Source organism: Megalobrama amblycephala, linkage group LG24 (genome assembly GCF_018812025.1).
Source record: "Megalobrama amblycephala isolate DHTTF-2021 linkage group LG24, ASM1881202v1, whole genome shotgun sequence".
In the NCBI taxonomy this organism is placed as follows: domain Eukaryota; kingdom Metazoa; phylum Chordata; class Actinopteri; order Cypriniformes; family Xenocyprididae; genus Megalobrama; species Megalobrama amblycephala.
This window is the reverse complement of record NC_063067.1, coordinates 5,651,459-5,673,244: the sequence shown is the minus strand read 5'-3', so window position 1 is coordinate 5,673,244 and position 21,786 is coordinate 5,651,459. Positions and strand designations below refer to the sequence as shown.

General features: G+C 35.1%; 1 protein-coding gene across 1 annotated transcript in view; it reads right to left on the bottom strand.

Annotated features, from left to right (window-relative positions):
- The window catches only part of LOC125259729 (cadherin-11), a 97,806-nt gene that overhangs the window by 67,031 nt on the left and 8,989 nt on the right, over window positions 1–21,786 (bottom strand). Inside the window, exon 2 of the mRNA XM_048177614.1 lies at window positions 6,813–7,824. Coding sequence (XP_048033571.1) covers window positions 6,813–7,580 — 768 coding nt within the window. The 5' untranslated portion in view covers window positions 7,581–7,824. The remainder of the gene's footprint in view (window positions 1–6,812; window positions 7,825–21,786) is intronic.

Sequence of the window (21,786 nt, the reverse complement as noted above, 5' to 3'; positions counted from 1 at the left end):
TTGTGGGGTGTACTCATTTTTGCATCACCCTAATTTGAGTAAAACTGAAAAATGTGTAATCTAAGTTATATTATTAACCTTACTTTCATGTTATAAGTTAAACAGATGTTATATTAAACTTAGTCTTGTCAACAATTTGGAAATTGTTTTTGTGTTCATTGAGATAATGTTTAAAATGGCGGGCCAGAACATAGTCAAAGGATAATTTAAGAAATGAATTGATGAAAAATGCAACTAGAATTGCCTGTTACAGTGCCTTTTATAACTGGTAGTGAACTGTTACTCTGTGTTAAATCCTGCAGTAGGACAGTCATTAACAAAAAGCCATATTTGTGAGGCAGTGTCCGGGTTTTACACTGGATAAATTAATAAAGCAGAGTAGTGACACGTAACCTGGCAAGTATCTTTATTCACCAACTTGCAACACAGACCGCCTTGCTAAAACACACATATGTGGGAGATGCGGAATGGATAAAAATAACTCAAAAAATAAAAGAGGACTTGAATAAGAGCTTTAATGGCATGTTTGAGTCATGCTCTTAATGAACTATGTTTTATTTCCTCTTTCAATATCGTGAATAATAAATGTGTATCATTTTAATTTGCTTGTTACAGAATAGAGCCTAACTTATTGTAATAATTATTTGACGTAGCCTACTTTTACACTCAGAATTATTCCTTGGCATCCTCACACACTAAACTGCATTTTTTTAATTGTTTGCATGCTGGAGGTATGCTATTACGTCACATGCTGAGTGATGTTAACATTTAAGCTAGCTGGTGAGAGAAAATAGCACTAAAGTTGACAGCGAAAATAGGGCATAAAAAGAAAAATGGAAAGACAACTAAGCGTTCATCCTACCTAGTTTTGTGAATGCAAAGCCGGTGTGTTTTATCTGCAAAGAAGTTGTCACTGTTTTCAAGAATATAACACCGTGTCTACACCGGACACGAGCGGCGTGGCGATTTTTGTGGGCTGAAAAAATATTAAGCATTATTCTTATTATTATCAACATTGATATCAATAAGAAGTGTTTCTTGAGCAGCAAATCATCATATTAGAATGATTTCTGAAGGATCATGTGACACTGGAGTAATGATGCTGAAAATTCAGCTTTGATCACAGGAATAAATTATATTTTATAATATATTCACATAGAAAACAGTTATTTTAAACTGTAATAATATTTCACAATATTATTGTTTTGACTGTATTTTTGATCAAATAAATGCAGCCTTTGTGAGCTTTTTAAAAATCCTACTGACACTAAACTTTTGTATGGTAGTTTACATCAACCAGTTGTGTGAGTTTGGCGCTATAAGTTTTGTCCAATCAATGCAAACGATGCATAAGATTACACAAAGAGACCACTTAGGTTCATTTAGAAGTGACAGTATTCTTCAAGTGTAGAGACGCCTATTAGAAGTGCCTATTCAGTATTTTATTTTCCCAAGGACCTCAAGGTCTCTATGTATTATTGAGAAGTAGAGTGTGCACATTTGTGCGTGAGTGTGTTTAGGTATTTATGTGAAGTGTGCGTTTTGCCTCATTTGAACCCATTAGTGGAGGAATCACATGTAGGAGAGAAGTGCATGTGGATTTTTCTGAAAAAACAAATGTGGACACTGGGGAATCAAAAAAGAGGAAAAAATGGATAGATCAAGGAGAAGAAGAGTGTACAATGAAAGAAAAGGAGAAGCGGGGAGGGGCTTTTCCTGCTGGGAAACTCATCAGAGATCATTTCCCAAATTTCATTCTTTTTTTACCATCTCTTTTTTTGTCTCTACATTTGTTTTGTTTTTCTTATGCATTGGATTCATTTAATTCCCACAGTGAAGCATTGTACATCAGTGTACAGATGACTGCAGTAGAGCAATTAAAGCACAAATCTGAGAGCGGATGATTAGGAGATTTATATAACAGATTTGAGAGGAGGTGAAAAAAAAAAACAGAGAAAATGGGATGCGGAAATACAGATTGATGATAAAGATGGTGTCTCAAATCACATACTTCTGCTATACTAGTGATTCTCAACAATTCTGCCCTACAAACTGAGGAAAAATGGCTTCATTTCATTTGATTGTGCAGCATTAATTTAACTAAAAAACAAACATTTAAGTTCCAGTATTTGTAAAGCAGTTGCACACCAGATATGGCAGGCAGATGACTTACGGACATACACAGTACAATTCAAAATCATTGTTTTAGAAATATAAACGTTTTTTTTTTTTCCAGTAACATTTTTTGTGTGTTTTGGGACGTGATGACTAAGCTACATTTTGTAGAATGCAGAAATCATCAAAAAATTGCATAATAAACATCACACTTTCTCATCTTTAGCACAGATGCATCTTTTTATCCTTACAAACTCATCGTCAACACTTTGTTCATTTTTGATGAAGTGCAAAAACATTTGTTCTGTCTTGTGTAGACATATTTCCTATTTAAACAGGAAGTTGGGGTGGAGCTTATCAAAAAGCTTGTCCTTTTTATCCAGAATAGCATGGCAAAACATGATTCGCTACTATTGCAAGTGGTAGAGAGCATTTCTAGAAGGCATTTTATTTGACCAAAATGTGTTACATTAGTTTACAGATTTGCCCCAAAGCTACCAGACATAGACTAAGTAGTAAATTTACATGTCATGGATATACTAAAAGCTAAAAAAAATTTCCTCTGCGTTATTGAAATTCGCATACAGACGACAATGTTGTCAAAACAATCCCTGTTCAACATGGATACACGAAAACAACTAAAAACGCTGTATTATGCTGCCAGGCCAGTAGTTGGAGATGCCACTTTTCAAAGAAACAACTAAGCGCCTGCGTACATACACATTCTTCTACAGACCAGTGAATACAAACATTAAATCTACACTTTGCTAATACAAAAAAAAAAAACTGTAATTGTGACATTTTTTTCTCAGAACTGTAAGATATAAAGTCGCAATTACGAGTTATAAAGTCAGAGAAGTGAGTTATAAAGTCAGAGTAGCGCGTTATAAAGTCAGAATTGCGAGATATACTGTAAACAATTGAGTTATAAAGTCAGAATTGTGAGTTATAAAGTCGATATTGCAAGATAGAAACAATTGTGAGTTATAAAGTCAGAACTGTGATATAAACATAATTGCGAGTTATAAAGTCAGAATTGAGTTATAAAGTCAGAATTGCGAGATATAAAGTCAGAATTGTGTGATATAAAGTCAGAATTGTGTGATATAAAGTCGAAATTGTGAGTTATAAAGTCAGAATTGTGTGATATAAAGTCGAAATTGTGAGTTATAAAGTCAGAATTGTGATATAAAGTCGAAATTGTGAGTTATAAAGTCAGAATTGTGTGATATAAAGTCAGAATTGTTTGATATAAAGTCGAAATTGTGAGTTATAAAGTCGAAATTGTGAGTTATAAAATCGAAATTGTGAGTTATAAAGTCAGAATTGTGATATAAAGTCGAAATTGTGTGATATAAAGTCAGAATTGTGTGATATAAAGTCGAAATTGTGAGTTATAAAGTCAGAATTGAGTTATAAAGTCAGAATTGTGTGATATAAAGTCGAAATTGCGAGATATAAAGTCAGAATTGAGTGATATAAAGTTGAAATTGTGAGTTATAAAGTCAGAATTGAGTTATAAAGTCAGAATTGTGTGATATAAAGTCGAAATTGCGAGATATAAAGTCAGAATTGTGATATAAAGTCGAAATTGTGAGTTATAAAGTCAGAATTGTGTGATATAAAGTCAGAATTGTTTGATATAAAGTCGAAATTGTGAGTTATAAAGTCGAAATTGTGAGTTATAAAATCGAAATTGTGAGTTATAAAGTCAGAATTGTGATATAAAGAATTGTGATATAAAGTCAGAATTGTGTGATATAAAGTCGAAATTGTGAGTTATAAAGTCAGAATTGAGTTATAAAGTCAGAATTGTGATATAAAGTCGAAATTGCGAGATATAAAGTCAGAATTGAGTGATATAAAGTTGAAATTGTGAGTTATAAAGTCAGAATTGAGTTATAAAGTCAGAATTGTGTGATATAAAGTCGAAATTGCGAGATATAAAGTCAGAATTGAGTGATATAAAGTTGAAATTGTGAGTTATAAAGTCAGAATTGAGTTATAAAGTCAGAATTGAGTGATATAAAGTCGAAATTGTGAGTTATAAAGTCAGAATTGTGTGATATAAAGTCGAAATTGCGAGTTATAAAGTCAGAATTGTGAGTTATAAAGTCAGAATTGTGTGATATAAAGTCGAAATTGCGAGATATAAAGTCGAAATTGCGAGATATAAAGTCAGAATTGAGTGATATAAAGTCGAAATTGAGTTATAAAGTCAGAATTGTGTGATATAAAGTCGAAATTGTGAGTTATAGTCAGAATTGTGTGATATAAAGTCAGAATTGTGTTATAAAGTCAGAATTGTGTGATATAAAGTCGAAATTGCGAGATATAAAGTCAGAATTTCGTGATATAAAGTTGAAATTGTGAGTTATAAAGTCAGAATTGAGTTATATAAAGTAGCAATTCTGAGAAAAAAAGTCAGTCTTTTTTGCCTCAGAATTAGACTTTATAGTTCATTATAAATTTATATCTCACAATTCTGAGAAAAGAAGTCAGAATTGCAAGTTTATATCTTGCAATTGCGAGAAAAAAGTCAGAATTGTTAGATAAAAAGTCGCAATTACTTTTTTTTTTTTTTAATTTAGTGATGGAAACGAGCTTCCATAGATAACATTATCTTTTCAAAAACATGCACTTCGAAACCTGTTTTCAAAAGTTGGCATGTTCAGGCTTGCAAAACGCATAAAATGTTTTTTTTATTTGAAAACAGTGTTGCGCAAACGCCCCCCTAAAAGCCACAAAAACTCTCTTTTTGATTGCATGACATCTAACACAATCTATATGTCATGTTAAAGAACCCACCAATTCAATTTCTTTTACTCCAAAAAAGTTCCTAGTTCATACATCAAAACCTGTGCTTGTGTTTGGCCTCGTGTTTCGACTTGCAGCAGTGGAACGGTCAAGTTCAGCCTTGTCTCTGAGACAGTTGCCCTCCATTCAGCCATAACTGATTCACAATGCAGTTCTCTGGATCGTACACAGGTAAACGGTGCATCGTGATGAACAACAACAGTGACAACAGCATGTCCTGGCCCATCGGATAAACATTTACTGGGATACAGTGTCAGCACAGTGACAGGCAGAGAAACAGATGCAACATTTATGAGGTGTGCTCTCTTGATCTCGTGTTGGTTTAGCGCCAGACTCTTTAAAGGCTTGTGTTCTGTATAAGCAGCTGGCAAACTTACTCAGTGTGAATCGCAGATAATGTGACCTATCCAGTGCAGCTCATTACCGCAGAGCGTATGCGAGCATCTGTGTTTTGTAGTGCATGCCTGTGTCTGTGCATGTGTTACTAAATCTGACCACTGAGCATGTAATTGCGTTTTATGTTTTTTTTCCTCTCTGGTGACATCTAATAATTACTGTCCAAATCCCACGTTTAACAAATTCTGAGGTAATGCAATAGCCTTGATTTATTTATAAAAGAAACTTCCAAATCGACCTGCTTAGCGACAAGGATAGTGTGGGCATTAAAACATCTTGAAAAAACTCAACAGAACCTTGAAGAGATAAAAATGTTGTCATTATTTACTTACCCTAAAGTCATTGCAAATCTATATGCATTTTGGTCACAATTTTCATTGAAAACATTGACTTTCACTGTATGGAAAATGAATTTTTTCAAAATATCTTTTGTGTTCCATATAAGAAATAAAGGATTAGAACAACATGAGCATGTCCAGAAATTACTATCCCTTTAAAGTCCACACAGAAACATTGTGAACAGTTCATGCATGTTATTCCAAAGATAAAATATGCATTTGCGATTCTTCCTATTACTGTTTCTACCTAAACCTTTTCTGAAAAGACTTTACTCTCTGGCTTATGTCACCAAGTAGGGCTGGGTATTTTTTTATATACAATATGGAATGATGCAATACCGTTTATATTGATATACAGTAGTTAAATACGAGTGCATCTGAAAAATAGCAGAGGAAGCAGAGTGCTGCTGTGGGGAAAATGAATAATACAATTTGTCCTAAACATGCTAAATATTTAGGGCTTTCAAATAACTCATAAAATATAGTTAACACATATAGTTTAAAGTGGCTTACCCTGCTGTTTAATGCTAATGAGTTTGTGGTGTTTCCCTCAGTGCATATTCTCCATCTGTAAATTATATTTTAAACCTATAAGTAAGTATATTTTTGTGATAGCAGTAACTGTAAAGTGACTGTTGTAACAGGGAAATCAAAATAGCCTAATATAATTAGTCTGTGCTTTTGTTTTTATTTACTCATTTTTAGTTTCGTGAATTTAACTTCTGCTTTAAAAAGCATTATTTTTATTTTTAGATTGTAATGTTACAATGTTAGAATGTAATGTAATTTGACCCTATACTGTAGTCACATTCACTATATTTGTTTTCATAGCCTTTAATATGAACATTGTTTGTAGGACAACATTGGGCAGGATGTGAAATAAGATATTTTTTTCTAAATCCAAATAGAAAAATGTAGCAAATACAGAGATATACCATATATCGCCATTCAGCCAAAAAATACCAAAATATGATATCGCCCAGCCCTACCAACAAGCCCTTTTAGGTCATGTTGAATACCATGTTTCGCTCAATACGTTGCATTGAAGAAGTAAAATGAGTTGCAAACATTGTTTCATCAAATGAAGTTGATCATTTTAAATTAGCATGCAAGCATAACAATCACTTAAATAAATATTCGACTTACCCGTCCAATCAGCACCGGTTCTGGTCCACTATATTCCTCTATCACAAAAAACTGGTTCCATATCCAGCTTCTCCGGCTGCGGGATTGTGAGGGCATCTCATCCAGATTTGGTCCAGTAAAGATCCTGTGGAAATCACCACTGCTCTCAGCATCTTGGCTGCCAATCATTATAGTTTGCACTTCCTGTCCGCTGTTTTTTAACCCAGTCAGAGGCTTCAGCAGGATCGCGCTGGAGTCTGATAGGCCATCCGGTGTAGATCTGTCAGGTCCCTTTTCACCATGTTCAGTTTCAGTTACCTCTACTGCAGGAGTTAGTTCAGTGGGAATGAAATGATCTTGAGATATTCTAGATATTTTGGAGTTTTGGCTAAGAGGTGATACTGTTGTCTTTATGATTTCTGGGGTATCTTTGGATTTGGGATGAAAATTATTCATAATATGTGGAGTAGAATCTGTGTTCACACTTGCACCAGACAACAAAACTGGAGTCACTGTGGTTTCTTCAATCTGCGCATGATCTTCTTTGTTGCTTTTTGGTGAAATCATCAAATTATCCTCATTTTTATCAGCAAATCTCAAGCTTGGTGTTCCTGCAGTGTTGGCAAATGGCATCTCACTTTTCCCTTCCTCCATGTCTACCTGACTATCTTTCCTTGTGGTTTGCAAACGGTCCTGACTTTTCCATCTTCTCAGACGAGCACTACTTCCCCCGAGCTCTAAGCACATGCACAGAAAGAGCGATGCTGCCCAGATACGGCCACTCATCATGCCTCACTTCGTTATTAGTCACAACGTTTGCCACGGGGGGAAGAACAATAAGATCGACCTTCACTCACGCTCTGTCTCGCTGAGTGGACGGCTGCTCCATTCATCTCCTCTTCTTAATTCCTTATTCTTCATAAGGCTCAGTGGTCATTTAGCATCTTATCCGCTTTTGAGGATTACATTTCTCTCTTTGGGTCGGGCTAAACACAGAGGGCGATTCCCATGGTTTGGGTTTGATTGGGCAAACCTGTTCAAAGAGATAAGGGGATGAGAATCAGTGCTGATCATGAGTAAAGTTAATTGGGATTTGCTGTTGGGATTACTGGAAAACTAGCACAGTTTCAATTAGGTTACATTTTGGGTCTCTACAGAGAATCATGCACTCTAAAAAATGCTGGGTTCAAAACAACCCAAGTTGGGTTGAAAATGGACAAACCCAGCGGTTGGGTTAAATGTCTGCCCAACGTGCTGGGCAGTGTTGTTTAACCCAACTACTGTTTCAAAATGACTATAGACTGGCTTAAAATGAACCCAAAATAGGTTGGAAATTAAAAATAAGATACATAATTACTAGAGGCAACAATAACAACCAAAAGGTGAATATTTATTAATAAGCAATTTAATAAATGGTTATTCACTCATTAAACTTATTAACAAAAGTTAATTTATTAAACATATTAATAAATGTTAATTTCCAACATATCTGGCTTCATTTTAAGCAAACAATACAGTAATTTTTTTAACAATAGTTGGGTTAAATAAAACTAGCCAGCAGATTGGGCAAACATTTAACCCAATTGCTAGGTTTGTCCATTTTCAACCCACCTTGGGTTGTTTTTAACACAGCATTTTTAGAGTGTGTACAGAAACGTGCATGACTAGCCAAGGTTCATAAAACTTTCAATCACTTAAAATCTGGGACTGCTCCAAAGAAGTCCTCCATAATAAATACAGAAGCTCAGTGGTTAGTTTGCATTACTTCTCCAAAATGAGGTAGTTGAGGATTTCAAAGTCTTTTAGAGCATTCAAAGTTGAGAAAAAATGTGATTGAAAATGTGATTCATCATTTGTCATTATTTATTTTTTTGTGACATCCATATCCAATACTTGATTTAAGGATATGCCTGATGTTAAAAGAAAAAGGACAAAAGCAGACAGCTTTTCCTGTCTAAATAATAAATTACAACCATGCATCTTTTCTGCAACAAATTTTAACGGCTTTAGAAGCAAAAACCAATATTGCAATATTCCTTAAACTGCTCTTGGCCATCTCACGAAGTTTATGCTTGTGAAATGTAATTACTGGCTTGAATTTTAGGTGGCTAAGCACTTTGAAACAGTCAATCACTTGGGTCCTGAAAACGTGTTGATTTGCGTGATTGAGCATTTTACAGGGCAGTTTCTAACTCTACGGGCGAGGTTATTGCCATCCATATTAACAGGCTACAGCTCAACCATTTCTAATTCTGGCATCAAACCATATCCTCATTCACTTTTATGCGGCACATTTTTAGAGGCTCTAAACTGCACTACAGCTCGACCATTTCAACAAGCAATACCGACTCTATCTTTAAACAAGTCTATTTGTCACTAACTGTCCTTTTAATATATCAAAGCGTAAAACTGACTCAAGTACTTTATAATAATCCAGCTGTACAACAGCTGTCCTTGACTACAACTAAATGGCCCTGTCCCAAATGGCGCACTTCATGTGGACTTTTGGTCTCGTGGACTTAAATTGCGCGTGCTCACCGAGTCTACGAGTCCGTAGGCCGTCCCATTCAGCATTTTAACGCTCTGAAGTGTGCTCAGCAGCACCCCCTTTGTACCCTTGAAGCGGTCTTCCGCGAAGCCTGCATAGATGCACACACACTTTAACTACCCAGGATTCCTTGCGAAATGCCAATCAGACAACGGATGGGAGGAGATTTCGCTCAAGAGCAATTGATGACATGGCTGAGAAGAAAATATTGAAGTGTAGGTATCATATGGTTTTTATGACCTAGGTGTACATTTTACCAGTTGTTACCTACAGTTTATACAAACATTATGGTCATCGACCAGTAATTGATATCTCAAACATAATAACAGCGCGTTGAATAATACGATCGCATTATGATTCATTAAATAAATAGAACCGAATGTCAGGGCTTTACTGAGTCATATGTAAACCTAGTATTTATATTTAAACCTGTAAATTCATCTGAAACTCACGCACATGTTTATTATGTGTATTATTTACTTAATGCACTAACGACTTTTGACAAGTTATAACGTTTAGCTACAAAGTCAATAACTTTTATTTCCTTACCCTTTCCTCCGTGCATAACATCAGCATTTGTATGCACGAAAAATAATCTCGTCTTCTACTATGACGTCGGAGCGCAAAAATATGATTTCTCTGCATGGCAAGCCATCTCGCAAACACAATGGTAAAAACAACAACAACAATAGGCAGCATATTCCCCGAACCTGTAGCTCCTGTCAAAAAACAACCAGACCGTTATTTCCGGCGTGACGATCGAGTCTGTCCCAAAAATACCTCTCAATGCGCCCTCGTGGACTCGCGCCAAGGGCCCTATAGGTCTGCACTACATGACGTCACCAAAGTGTGGACTCTGAGGAAGTCCACAAGTCCGGAGTGTGCCATTTGGGACGGAGCCAATATGCTAGCTTTACCACCCTTGTGAAAAAGTAGAAAAAATATTTTAAAAGAATATTCTTAAAGGCACAATATGTAATTTTCGCCACAAGAGGTCACTTATTCAAAACAAAGGTATAGCTTGATGACGCCTTGATTTTGCGGAATCATGGGAGGTGTTGTCTTCACGTCTACAGCTGGTGGAAAAGAATCCGTTGTGACTCAGAGAGAAATCATATTCATGGGTGAGCTAATGTATTCATTGTTGCTGAAAACCATCGGAGCGGAACAAGGGCGCTAGAGGGATTTCTATTATCTATTATCTATAAATATGGTTAGCATTTATGGTAAACTAAAATATATTTTAAAAGTAATTTCTATTGAAACTTGTATGTCATGTATTTATATATATGTAAAAAGACATATTCGTAATGATGGAGTTGCAGTTTATTGACTTTAGATGTAACATCGAATAACACACTACAGTTAAAATTAGAATCAATCACTTTACATGGGCTTTATTTAATTATGTAAAATGTACTTTAAAGTAAATCTTTTAATTTGAAATTACAAAGTTCAATTTTTAAAAGTGCGCTTAAGTGTGTGAAGAAACAGTCATGAAATTGCACTCTTTTTAGGTAAACTTAAATGGCCTTATATTTTATTAATATTATATTATCTGCAAGTATTTTTTGGTTCATTTCATTTCAATTAAAATTTCCTGATAATTTACTCACCCCCATGTCATCCAAGATGTTTATGCCTTTCTTTCTTCAAGTCGAAAAGAAATTAAGGTTTTTGAAGAAAACATTCCAGGATTTTTCTCCATATAGTGGACTTCAAGTTCAATGGGTTGAAGGTCCGAATTTCAGTTTCAGTTCAAATGGCTCTACATGATCCCAGATGAGGAATCAGGGTCTTATCTAGCGAAACAATTGGTCATTTTCTAAAAAACAACAACAATTTATTTACTTTTAACCACAAATGCTCATCTCCACTGCTCTGTGATGTGCCACGCATTACGTAATCACGTTGGAAAGGTTGTGTGTGACATAGGTGTATATAAATATTTATTTATATAATAAATGTTTATTTTTTTCAGAAAATGGCCAATCGTTTCACTAGATAAGACCCTTATTCCTCATCTGGGATCGTGTAGAGCCCTTTGAAGCTGCACTGATCTTCAACCTGTTGAACCCCAGTGAAGACCACTATTTGGAGAAAAATCCTGGAATGTTTTCCTCAAAAAGCTTAATTTCTTTTCGACTGAAGAAAGAAAGACATACAGTAAACATCTTGGATGACATGGGGTTGAGTAAATTATCAGGAAATTTTAATTCTGGAGTGAACTAATCCTTTAAGGGCACTTGTTTGGAAGTACATATCTAGATTATTGTACCATATTCTCGCCTTACTGCATCTAAAGTGTTTTACTTGTGAATTTTTTCTCTTTCTTAAAATCTTGTTGCTGTCTAAACATTCAGACAGATTTCTCTAAACAGATTAAGAGCAGGAGAAAAACAGCCATGTCCTGAACCAGCCAACCGTGTAGCTCTCCTCACACATTTACACATCCAACTCGGGTTCCTGCGAGACAGGCGATAACAGCACACTTTCAGCACATGTAATCTTATGGCCTTAGCACTGGAGCTAAATTTAAGAGCTGTTATTTTGCCCTTTTCCGTGACTGTCTAATGAGTCTGGCTAAATCTATCTTCAAATGCCTTGCTTAAAGTACTTAGCGTTTCTCAAAAAAACAATACGGTCATGTTGAACTCGGCGCATCTCTCAAGAGACCACTGTGGTGTAAGTAATCTCTGATCAATGATTCAGACGGAAACCTCAAATGTCAGCTTTCACAATCTGGTCTGACTCTGAGCTCAGGCTAGTTTGAGAGCTGAGACTCAGGCAACATCCAAACTTTCAATTATCAGAGTTGTGTGACTCGTGAACCAAGATGTTTGTACAGAAGTGGCATTTTGTAATTGTTTTTTTTCTTACAACCGGGAGCTACCCATAGAAAAGTCAAGACAGGAAACATAATGGAAAAAAAAAAAATGAGTGGTGCTTGTCTGTGCAAAATATTAATGCTGATTTGCTGCTCAAGAAACATTTTTTTTTTATTATTATTAATGTTGAAAGCTGCTTCATATTTTTGTGGAACCAGCGATATTGTTTTCAGAATTCTTCGATTAATAGAAAGTTTTAAAAAGGCATTTATTTTTTATTATTAAAGCCTTTACTGTCCCTTTTGATCAATTTAATGTGTCCTTGCAGAATAAAAATATTAATTTCTTTTTTTTAAATCTTACCCCGAACTTTTCAATGATAGTGTATCACAGTTTCCACAAAAATATTAAGCAGCAAAAATTACATACTATGTAAAAAATATGTATATCGTGGCCAAAAATTAACTATTTATTCCCACAATTATTTCGTTAGCAAGTAATTTCAAGTTTAAAGAAGTTTTAAAGCTTAAAGTTTGAAGGTTTTGAAGGTAATACAGGTTATCAAAAAACAGATAGCTAGACACATTAGCAAATTGTTAGTATGTTTTAACATGTTGCTACCATGATTTACCATAACAGACAGACAGATAGATAGATAGATAGATAGATAGATAGATAGATAGATAGATACATAGCTAGCACTCTTCTAGCATTAATTAGCACATTGCTAGCATTTTTAGCATGATTTAGCATTATAGATAGATAAGCTGTTTTAACCTGTTAACATGTTTTAACACATTGTTAGCATGATTTAACATTGCTAGCATTCTTCTAGCATTAATTAGCACATTGCTAGCATTTTTAGCATGGTATAACAGATAGATAGATAGATAGATAGATAGATAGATAGGGGTTTTAACCTGTTAACATATTTTAACACATTGTTAGCATGATTTAACACATTGCTAGCCTGTTTTGGCATTTGCTTTCATGTTACTAGCATTAATTTGCATATTGCTAACATGTTTTAGCATGTTGTTAGTATGATTTAACATTTCTAGCATGCTTCTAACATTAATTAACACATTGATAGCATTTTTAGCATGTTGCTAGCATGATTTAACATGATTTAGCATGATAGATAGATGGATAGATTTGCTGTTTTAACCTGTTAACATGTTTTAACACATTGTTAGCATTATTTAACACATTGCTAGCCTGTTTTAGCATTTGCTAGCATGTTACTAGCATTAATTTGCATATTGCTAACATGTTTTAGCATGTTGTTAGCCTGATTTAACATTGCTAGCATGCTTCTAGCATTAATTAACACACTGATAGCATTTTTAGCATGTTTGCTAGCATGATTTAACATTACTAGCATGCTTCTAGCATTAATTAGCACATTGCTAGCATTTTTAGCATGAAAAGATGTCTCTTGCACAGTTAAAGGTTTGTTCAAATGACTCACCCTAAATATAAGCAATAATAATAGAGATTATAATAGTGATTCTACATTTTAGAGTTTCTAAAACAAGTCTAACTTTTGGACAGACATGTCTGGAGCTCAACCCAAAACTTTGTTACAGAGCCTTAGATTCTTCTCTGGAAGAATATAAAGACAGAACTAGTGCAGGACAAGCACATTAGACCTTGACTAAGATTGGTTTTCGATCGCAGTGAATTGCCATTTAGCTGAAACTCTGCAATGTCCGAGATGAGAAAACCTTTTGCACCAAGCCGCAGCATTCCCACATGAGTCCATGACACCCCTGCAAAGTACATTCACTTTAATTTATTCTGATGCGCTCCCATGCCCAGACTGAATTAAACATATGCGATATTTACAGTACAAATCCCCATGCAGTCTTTCTTGCCCTGGGTCTTTGTTCACATCGTGAGAGCTTGTACCATCGGCCATGAAACGCATCATTAATAGAAAGCAATAAAGTTGCTGTACGGACCGCCGCCTCCCCGGCTGTGGATCAATATTGTTTCCACACATCAGCGGCGGTGACAGCAACTGTATCGCGGGAGAAAGTAATAGAGACAGGTGGAAGTGGGTGGGCTGAACATGGCTGTAATGGAACGCCAAGGCTAAACATATGCAACTGAATCCAATTAATCAGCAGCCTTTGATGGACGTGACAGTAAACAAACAAATCAGAACAAACTGATCTGTGTGTGTGTGTGTGTTTTTCCCTGTCAATGTGTGTCCAGTTAATGCTGAGAAATAAGGGATGTTTGCTTCATTACATCTGGTTCAGTTTATCATATTCCAGCTCTACTAAATCAAGCATTTTACACCAATTTAGCTCTAAAACATCAAGGATTTTTACAATATTTTGGCTGCATATACTGTATGTCAAGAATTTTTCCAGGCATGTTGCATCTTAATACTAATGCTATACTACTGTATTTTATCACATTCCAGCTTTACCACATAAGAAGTATTTTACTATATTTCAGCTTTACCACATCTCATGTATTTTACCATATCTAGCTTTATCACACAAAGTATTTTACCATATTCAAGCTTTACATGTTAAGTTTTTTACTATATTTTGGATTTAACCACATTCTAGTTTTACCACATCTCTAGTATTTTAATATATTTTGGCTTTACTACATCTCAAGCATTTTACTATTTCACCTTCACAACATTTAAAGTATTTTACCATATTCCAGCTTTACCACATATGAATTATTTTACAATATTCAAGCTTTACCACATATGAATTATTTTACTATATTCAAGCTATAAAACATATGAAGTATTTTACTATATTTCGGTTTTACTACATCAAGTATTTTACCATATTCCAGCTTTAACACATCTCATGTACTTTAATATATTTTGGTTTTACATCTAATGTACTTTACCATATTGCAGTTTTACCACATCTCTAGTATTTTAATATATTTTGGCTTTACAACAACTCAAGTGTTTTACTCCAGCTTTAACACATCTCATGTATTTTAATATATTTTGGTTTTACATCTCAAGTATTTTACTATATTTCAGATTTATTACATCAAGCATTTTACCATATTCCAGTTTTACCAAATCTCTAGTATTTTATATTTCGGCTTTACTTCATCTCAAGTGTTTTACCATATTCCAGCTTTATCACTTATGAAGTATTTTACAATATTCAAGCTTTATAAGTGAAGTATTTTACAATATTTCAGATTTACTCAGTTTATCATATTCCAGTTTATATATTTCGGCTTTACTACATCTCCAGCATTTTACCATATTTCACCTTCACTACATCTCAAGTGTTTTACCATATTCCAGCTTTGACACATTTCATGTATTTTAATATTGTTTTTAATTTTTGGTTTTACATCTCAGACATTTTACCATATTCCAGTTTTACCACATCTTAAGTATTTTCCATATTTCTGCTTCACTACATCAAGTATTTTACCGCATTCAGGTTTTACTACTTTTAACATTTTAAAATACTTTGGCTTTTCTATATTTTAGAGTATTTTACCATATTCCAGATCTCACGTATTTTACCACTTTCTAGCTTTACCACATCTCAAACAATAACTGAAGTATTTCACCATATTTACACTTTACTATATCTCATCTACTTTATTACATCAAGTATTTTACTGTATTCAATCTTTACTGCATTTTTTTACTACAACAAAAGATTTTAGCAATATTCCAGTTGTACTCTAGCTATAGTATATATTTCTTTTCTTTTTTTTTTTTTTTTACAAAGCCTTACTTGTGTAACTGAGAGAAATTAATCAACAGCCTCTGACGGAAGTGACAGAACAAATGAATAAAGCTTGTGACAAACTATGTTTTTCCCTGTCATTGTGTTTCCAGTTAATGCTTGCTGAGCAACAGCGAATTGTGTCAGTCTCTCTGAGCTGATAATATTGTTTCTGACTGTCAGAGGTTGCTTGGTATTCATGTGGGCTACACCGATTATAAGGCCTTTTTACATGCCAGTGAATTCTCTATATGAGGTAGCATTTTATGATTAACATGAGACCTGATTTTCAATCACATTTCCCACTGTGAAACCCTAAACACAGCAGAATCCGCAGTAACTTTAAGATCCGTCCTCTAAAGTGTTGCTCTACTGGGCTGAGAATTCAATGTGGTTCTTGTCATGGGTCCAAATTGGATCTACTGACTTAGGACCCCCCCAGCCAAGCATCTTAAGGAGTGCGAACTATCAGAAGCATATCCTTGAGCTGATAAATTGAAGCCATAAATGGCATAATTAATTCCTGTGTTCTGCACCCATACATTTAACGATCTGAAGTTCGTTAGCATTAGAGTCAGGTCCCAGCCATTGATCTTAAGAGCCCCAAGGCATGATGGAGCCTGTCACCAACATAACGAGACTTAAGAACTATAATTACCAGGCATTTCTCTTCCTCAATCCTCCTTCCCATCTCCCTCATCCATCCATCTTATCATTCTCCCACAATAACGCTCTTTCAGCAAGGATGCATTAAACTGACCAAAAGGGACAGTAAAGACTTTTATAATGTTACAAAAGATTTCTATTTCAAATGTTCCTTTGAACTTGCTATTCACCAAAAAAAAAATAAAAAATAAAAAATCATGGTTTCCACAAAAAAAAAAAAAAAAATGAAGCAGCACATCAGTTTTCTACACAATAAATGTTTTTTGAGCAGCAATTCAGCATATTAGAATGATTTCTGAAGGATCATGTGACACTGAAGACTGTAGTAATGATCCTAAAAATTTTGCTTTGCATCACAGGAATCAATTACATACACATATTTCACAGGATTAGTGTTTTTACTGTGTTTGCTTGACACTGCTTAACATATTTTATGTGCAGTAAATAATTTGCATAGTGATTTATTAACACACTTAATAATTTAGTATTACCTCAACAGACCAATTCTCGCTGACTGTCAGTAAGTAACCAGATCAAATGATCAAAAGCAAACTCAGCATTATTATGCGTAGCAAATATTACAGCTCTTTTACATTGGATATACACAGCTTCCCTGCTGAGTAAGACTTTCAAAAACATACTTTGATTATGACTTAAAGAATATGTGTGATTTTTTTAGATGCTAAAATACTTCTTCCTATTCTGGATTAATATGCAAAGTGCACTTATTCATAAGTAGATTTCTCTGAAAAGTTAAACACACACAAAAAGATCTCCCTGACTGAGAATCCCGAATTCTGGCTCAACAAATGCCATGACTCTGGGGCAGGACTCTCGGTTTTGTCTGTCCAGTGGCAAGGGTACACCATCTTACAGCAAAAAGTCTTTTCTCATTGACAGCACTCAAAATCAGCTGTGTATTCTGATACATTACAAGCAAAATATAAATGACAAATATAACATATGCCTACAACTATATAAAATACAAATTTAATTCATTATAATGCAACAAGCCATCTGATAATACAGATTTGACTCACTGTAATATGATAATATGGTGCTAATAGTGCCATGTAGAAATACTATATAGGATAAATATATGAAAAGATGTGCATTGCTTAAAGGGGACCTACAATGCAAAATGCACTGGTTGTTTACCCACAGTGTGTGTGTTTACTCTTATATAAGAATATTGAAGCCCCGCCCATGACTGGTGTCGATCTGCCCTATTAGCATAGATCCCGCCCTGAGTGAGCCGCAGCAGTCCGCCATTTCTGTTTACTCGCTGTAGCAGCTGGAGATATACAATGTCTGTGCCAAAAAACATAACAAATGTTCTCTTATTGGATGTACCAACTAGGGGTGTGCACAAATAGTCGAATATTCGAATATTCAACCTGTAATTAATATTCGAAAAATAAAAATACTATTCGAATTTACTATGTTGCTTTGCTGGCCATAAATGCAGTGAATCATGATAGATCCAAAGTACTAAAACTTGCAGTTATAACTAAATGCTTAACAAGTGTTTAACAAGTTTATTTCATTTGATCGTCACATAAGGTTGTCGTCTGCCTCGCGAAGTTTGGAATTACCTGGATGAAAATGATCTTACACAATGGAATTACTTTTAATCAAATTAATTAATGAAACTGAGTTATCATAATATCATCACCATATTGAGAAAGCACATGAAATCAAAACACCCGTCAAATGAGGAAAGACAGCTGTCCATCACTACATTCACGACAGGTAAGCGCAGCTGTAAGTTATCCCTGAGCAAGGCCAAGAAGATAGCTTATCTGATAGCAAAATGATTTTGAGACATATGCTTCCTTTAAGTTTCGTTGAGGGAGATATATTTACTAACAGAAAACAAAGTCCTGCTGTTAGAAACTTAGCTTAGCATACCGTTATGTATTATCGTTATCTTTGTGTTTCTGCAACGTCTGTCAGCGCAGCTCGTTTTATGTTTTCTTTTTCTCAACATGAACATGTGAAACAATATAAACACGATAACCATATATTGACTCGAGTGTATTATGTACATTACATTTTGTACGATAACTGGCGCTGTCTGCTTTATTAGTATTTTTCCCACTCGCGCTGCTTGAGCATAAATGCTTTTGTTCTTTATAGTTTTTGTTTACACATATTGTTTAATGCTTTAACTAAATGAAAACTTTAAGATATAATGTAAGCTTGTTGTGTATATTGCCTAATCGTAAGCTTGTTCTAAAATTGTCACAAAAATAAAAAAATAACATCCTTCTCATTTAAAGGTGCCCTCGAATGAAAAACTGAATTTATCTTGGCATAGTTGAATAACAAGAGTTCAGTACATGGAAAAGACATACATTGAGTTTCAAACCCCATTGCTTCCTCTTTCTTATGTAAATCTCATTTGTTTGAAAGACTTCCGGAAAACACTCGGATCTCAACATAACACCGACTGTTACGTAACAGTCGGGATCATTAATATGTATGACCCCAATATTTGCATAATGCCAGCCCATTCGACGCATTACACAAGGAAAGGCAGTATTAACGGCTGGATCTGTGCACAGACAAGGTAAGCAAGCAAGAACAACAGCGAAAAATGGCAGATGGAGCAATAATAACTGACATGATCCATGATATCATGATATTTTTAGTGATATGTGTAAATTGTCTTTCTAAATGTTTCATTAGCATGTTGCTAATATACTGTTAAATGAGGTTAAAGTTACCATCATTTCTTACTGTATTCACGGAGACGAGAGTCGTTGCTATTTTCATTTTTAAACACGTGCAGTCTGTGTAATGCATAAACACAACTTCATTCTTTATAAATCTCTCCAACAGTGTGTAATGTTAGCTTTAGCCACAGAGCACAGCCTCAAACTCACACAGAATCAAACGTAACCATCTAAATAAATACTATACTCACATAATTCGAAGCATGCATACAGCATGCATGACGAACATCTTGTAAAGATCCATTTGAGGGTTATATTAGCTGTGTGAACTTTGTTTATGTGCTGTAATATAATCGAGAGCTCGTGGGGCAGAGAGAGCGCATCTCTTAAAGGGGCGGCGCGCTGAAAAAATCAGTGCATAGTTAATGATGCCCCAAAATAGGCAGCTAAAAAAATTAATTAAAAAAAATCTATGGGGTATTTTGAGCTGAAACTTCACAGACACATTCAGGGGACACCTAGGACTTATATTACATCTTGTAAAAAAACAATCTAGGGCACCTTTAATGTCATTTAAATAAACAAATATTTGAATATCAATTTGAATATTCGTTTGAACAATGTAAGGCTGAACACCGTTACTGACAATCCTCATTTTGGCTGCGTGAGATTCTCCAGCTTTGTTGTTGTTGAGCAACTGAAGCGCGAGCTGTTAAAGCTCCGCCCTCTTCTGGAAAGGGGGCTGGGAGCAGCAGCTCAATGCATTTAAAGGGACACACACAAATAGGGGCAAATTTGTCAAGCTATAATAAACGATCTGTGGGGGATTTTGAGCTAAAACTTCACTGACACATTCTGGGGACACCAGAGACTTATACATCTTGTAATCTTACATTGTTTCTTACATCTTGTAAAAAGGGGCATAATAGGTCTCTTTAAGTCATGTTTGCATGAAATATTTGCTTTTGGTGTAAATAGGCCTCTACTTTCTAATATATAACCTCCACACACTGGTTTAGATGTCAAATATTGTAAAGTATTTGTATTTATACCCACATTAAATAAAAGCACACCACTGAACCTTTGAAATATACAGACGCACACCGTACTTTTACAAATCCTTTTTAGTATCCTGCACTTTTGCAGGTCTCTACACCACAACACAATTATAACTTGCTCAATACCTCACTAAGCCTCGTTCATTAAAATGGAAATGAGGAACGGGCCGGCCCTCTGAGTGTGTACAGCTGCCTTTTATTGATCCAAACTGGAGTGTTTACCAAAGAGATGAAAAAAGACAACAAATTTTCATTTATTCTATAATTCACAGCGCTGCTCTATGCCATAGGGGAGTGCAATAAGTGTTCTGAGCTTCTGATCATAAAACTTTGACTTGCTCTACGGCTCAATCTGTGTTTTCTATTCTTTTCCTCATTCTCATCCCATTTTTCTAGCCCCTCTCAAAGGTAAAAAAAAGGGGGGGGATAATGTCATCTCTGCTAGAGCTGCTTTTAGGATCACATTAACACTTGCTCATCAATATTAACAGCAAACTTTCTTCTCTAAATGTAATCTTCCTTCTCATCTCATCTCATCTCATCACATGCCCCTTCTGATACACTTCAGTTTGCTGAGGCCTAAACCCCTTTCCCTAATCCATTAAACTCACTTTGGCTCTTGCTATATTTGGAAGAGAAAATACCATGCTACTCGCACTATCCCTGCAGTATGTAATTTTGCAGTATGCAAACCATCTAAATGCACTGCATTCCCAGATGACCTACTACATTTGCCAAAAGGTGCATTATACTAGAATACACCTAACAATGCAATGCACCTTTTTTCTTTACATAAAATTATGTATACAGAGTATGCAAAATAACTGGGACCCAGAGACCAGAATATCATAGAGACTTGTGAGTGAGCTCTTTTGACATCAGCCAGCAAGCAATCACATAGCAACCATCCAGAACACCCTAGTGACCGCATAGCAACAAGTGTGTGGGGGGGGGGGACTCAAAACATCACATCACTTATGCATGGGCATAAGAACCACTCTTTAATATTGTTTCACATACTACCAAAAATTGCCTCTGTTTGAGGTTGCTTAAAAATGTCAGCTTTAATGCTGTTTCGTGTTTCCCTTTTTGTGTCTTGACTCTTATTTTGATATGTAGTTCCTGTTCTCATGTTTGTGAGTTTTACTTCCTATGTTTGCCTTGTTTTCTTAGTCCCTGGATTGTTTCAATAGCTGTGTTCAAAATCACCCCTATACCCTCATTCACTATTCCCTATATTAGTCCACTAATATAGTCCACTTGAAGAAGTGAATGAAAACGAGTGAGTGAATTTGGACACTGAGTGTGCCAGAAGGGCTGCCGTTTTTGCATAGTTTGTACTTGCTTTTTAATATTTGAAACTGGCAGCTTTAGTAGTAATGAAAAGATTTATCTTGATCTCTGTCATGGAAACCATAAACCTTAATTAAACAATTTAATGATCAATTAAAAAGGAATGTATACCTGTATGGTATTACGC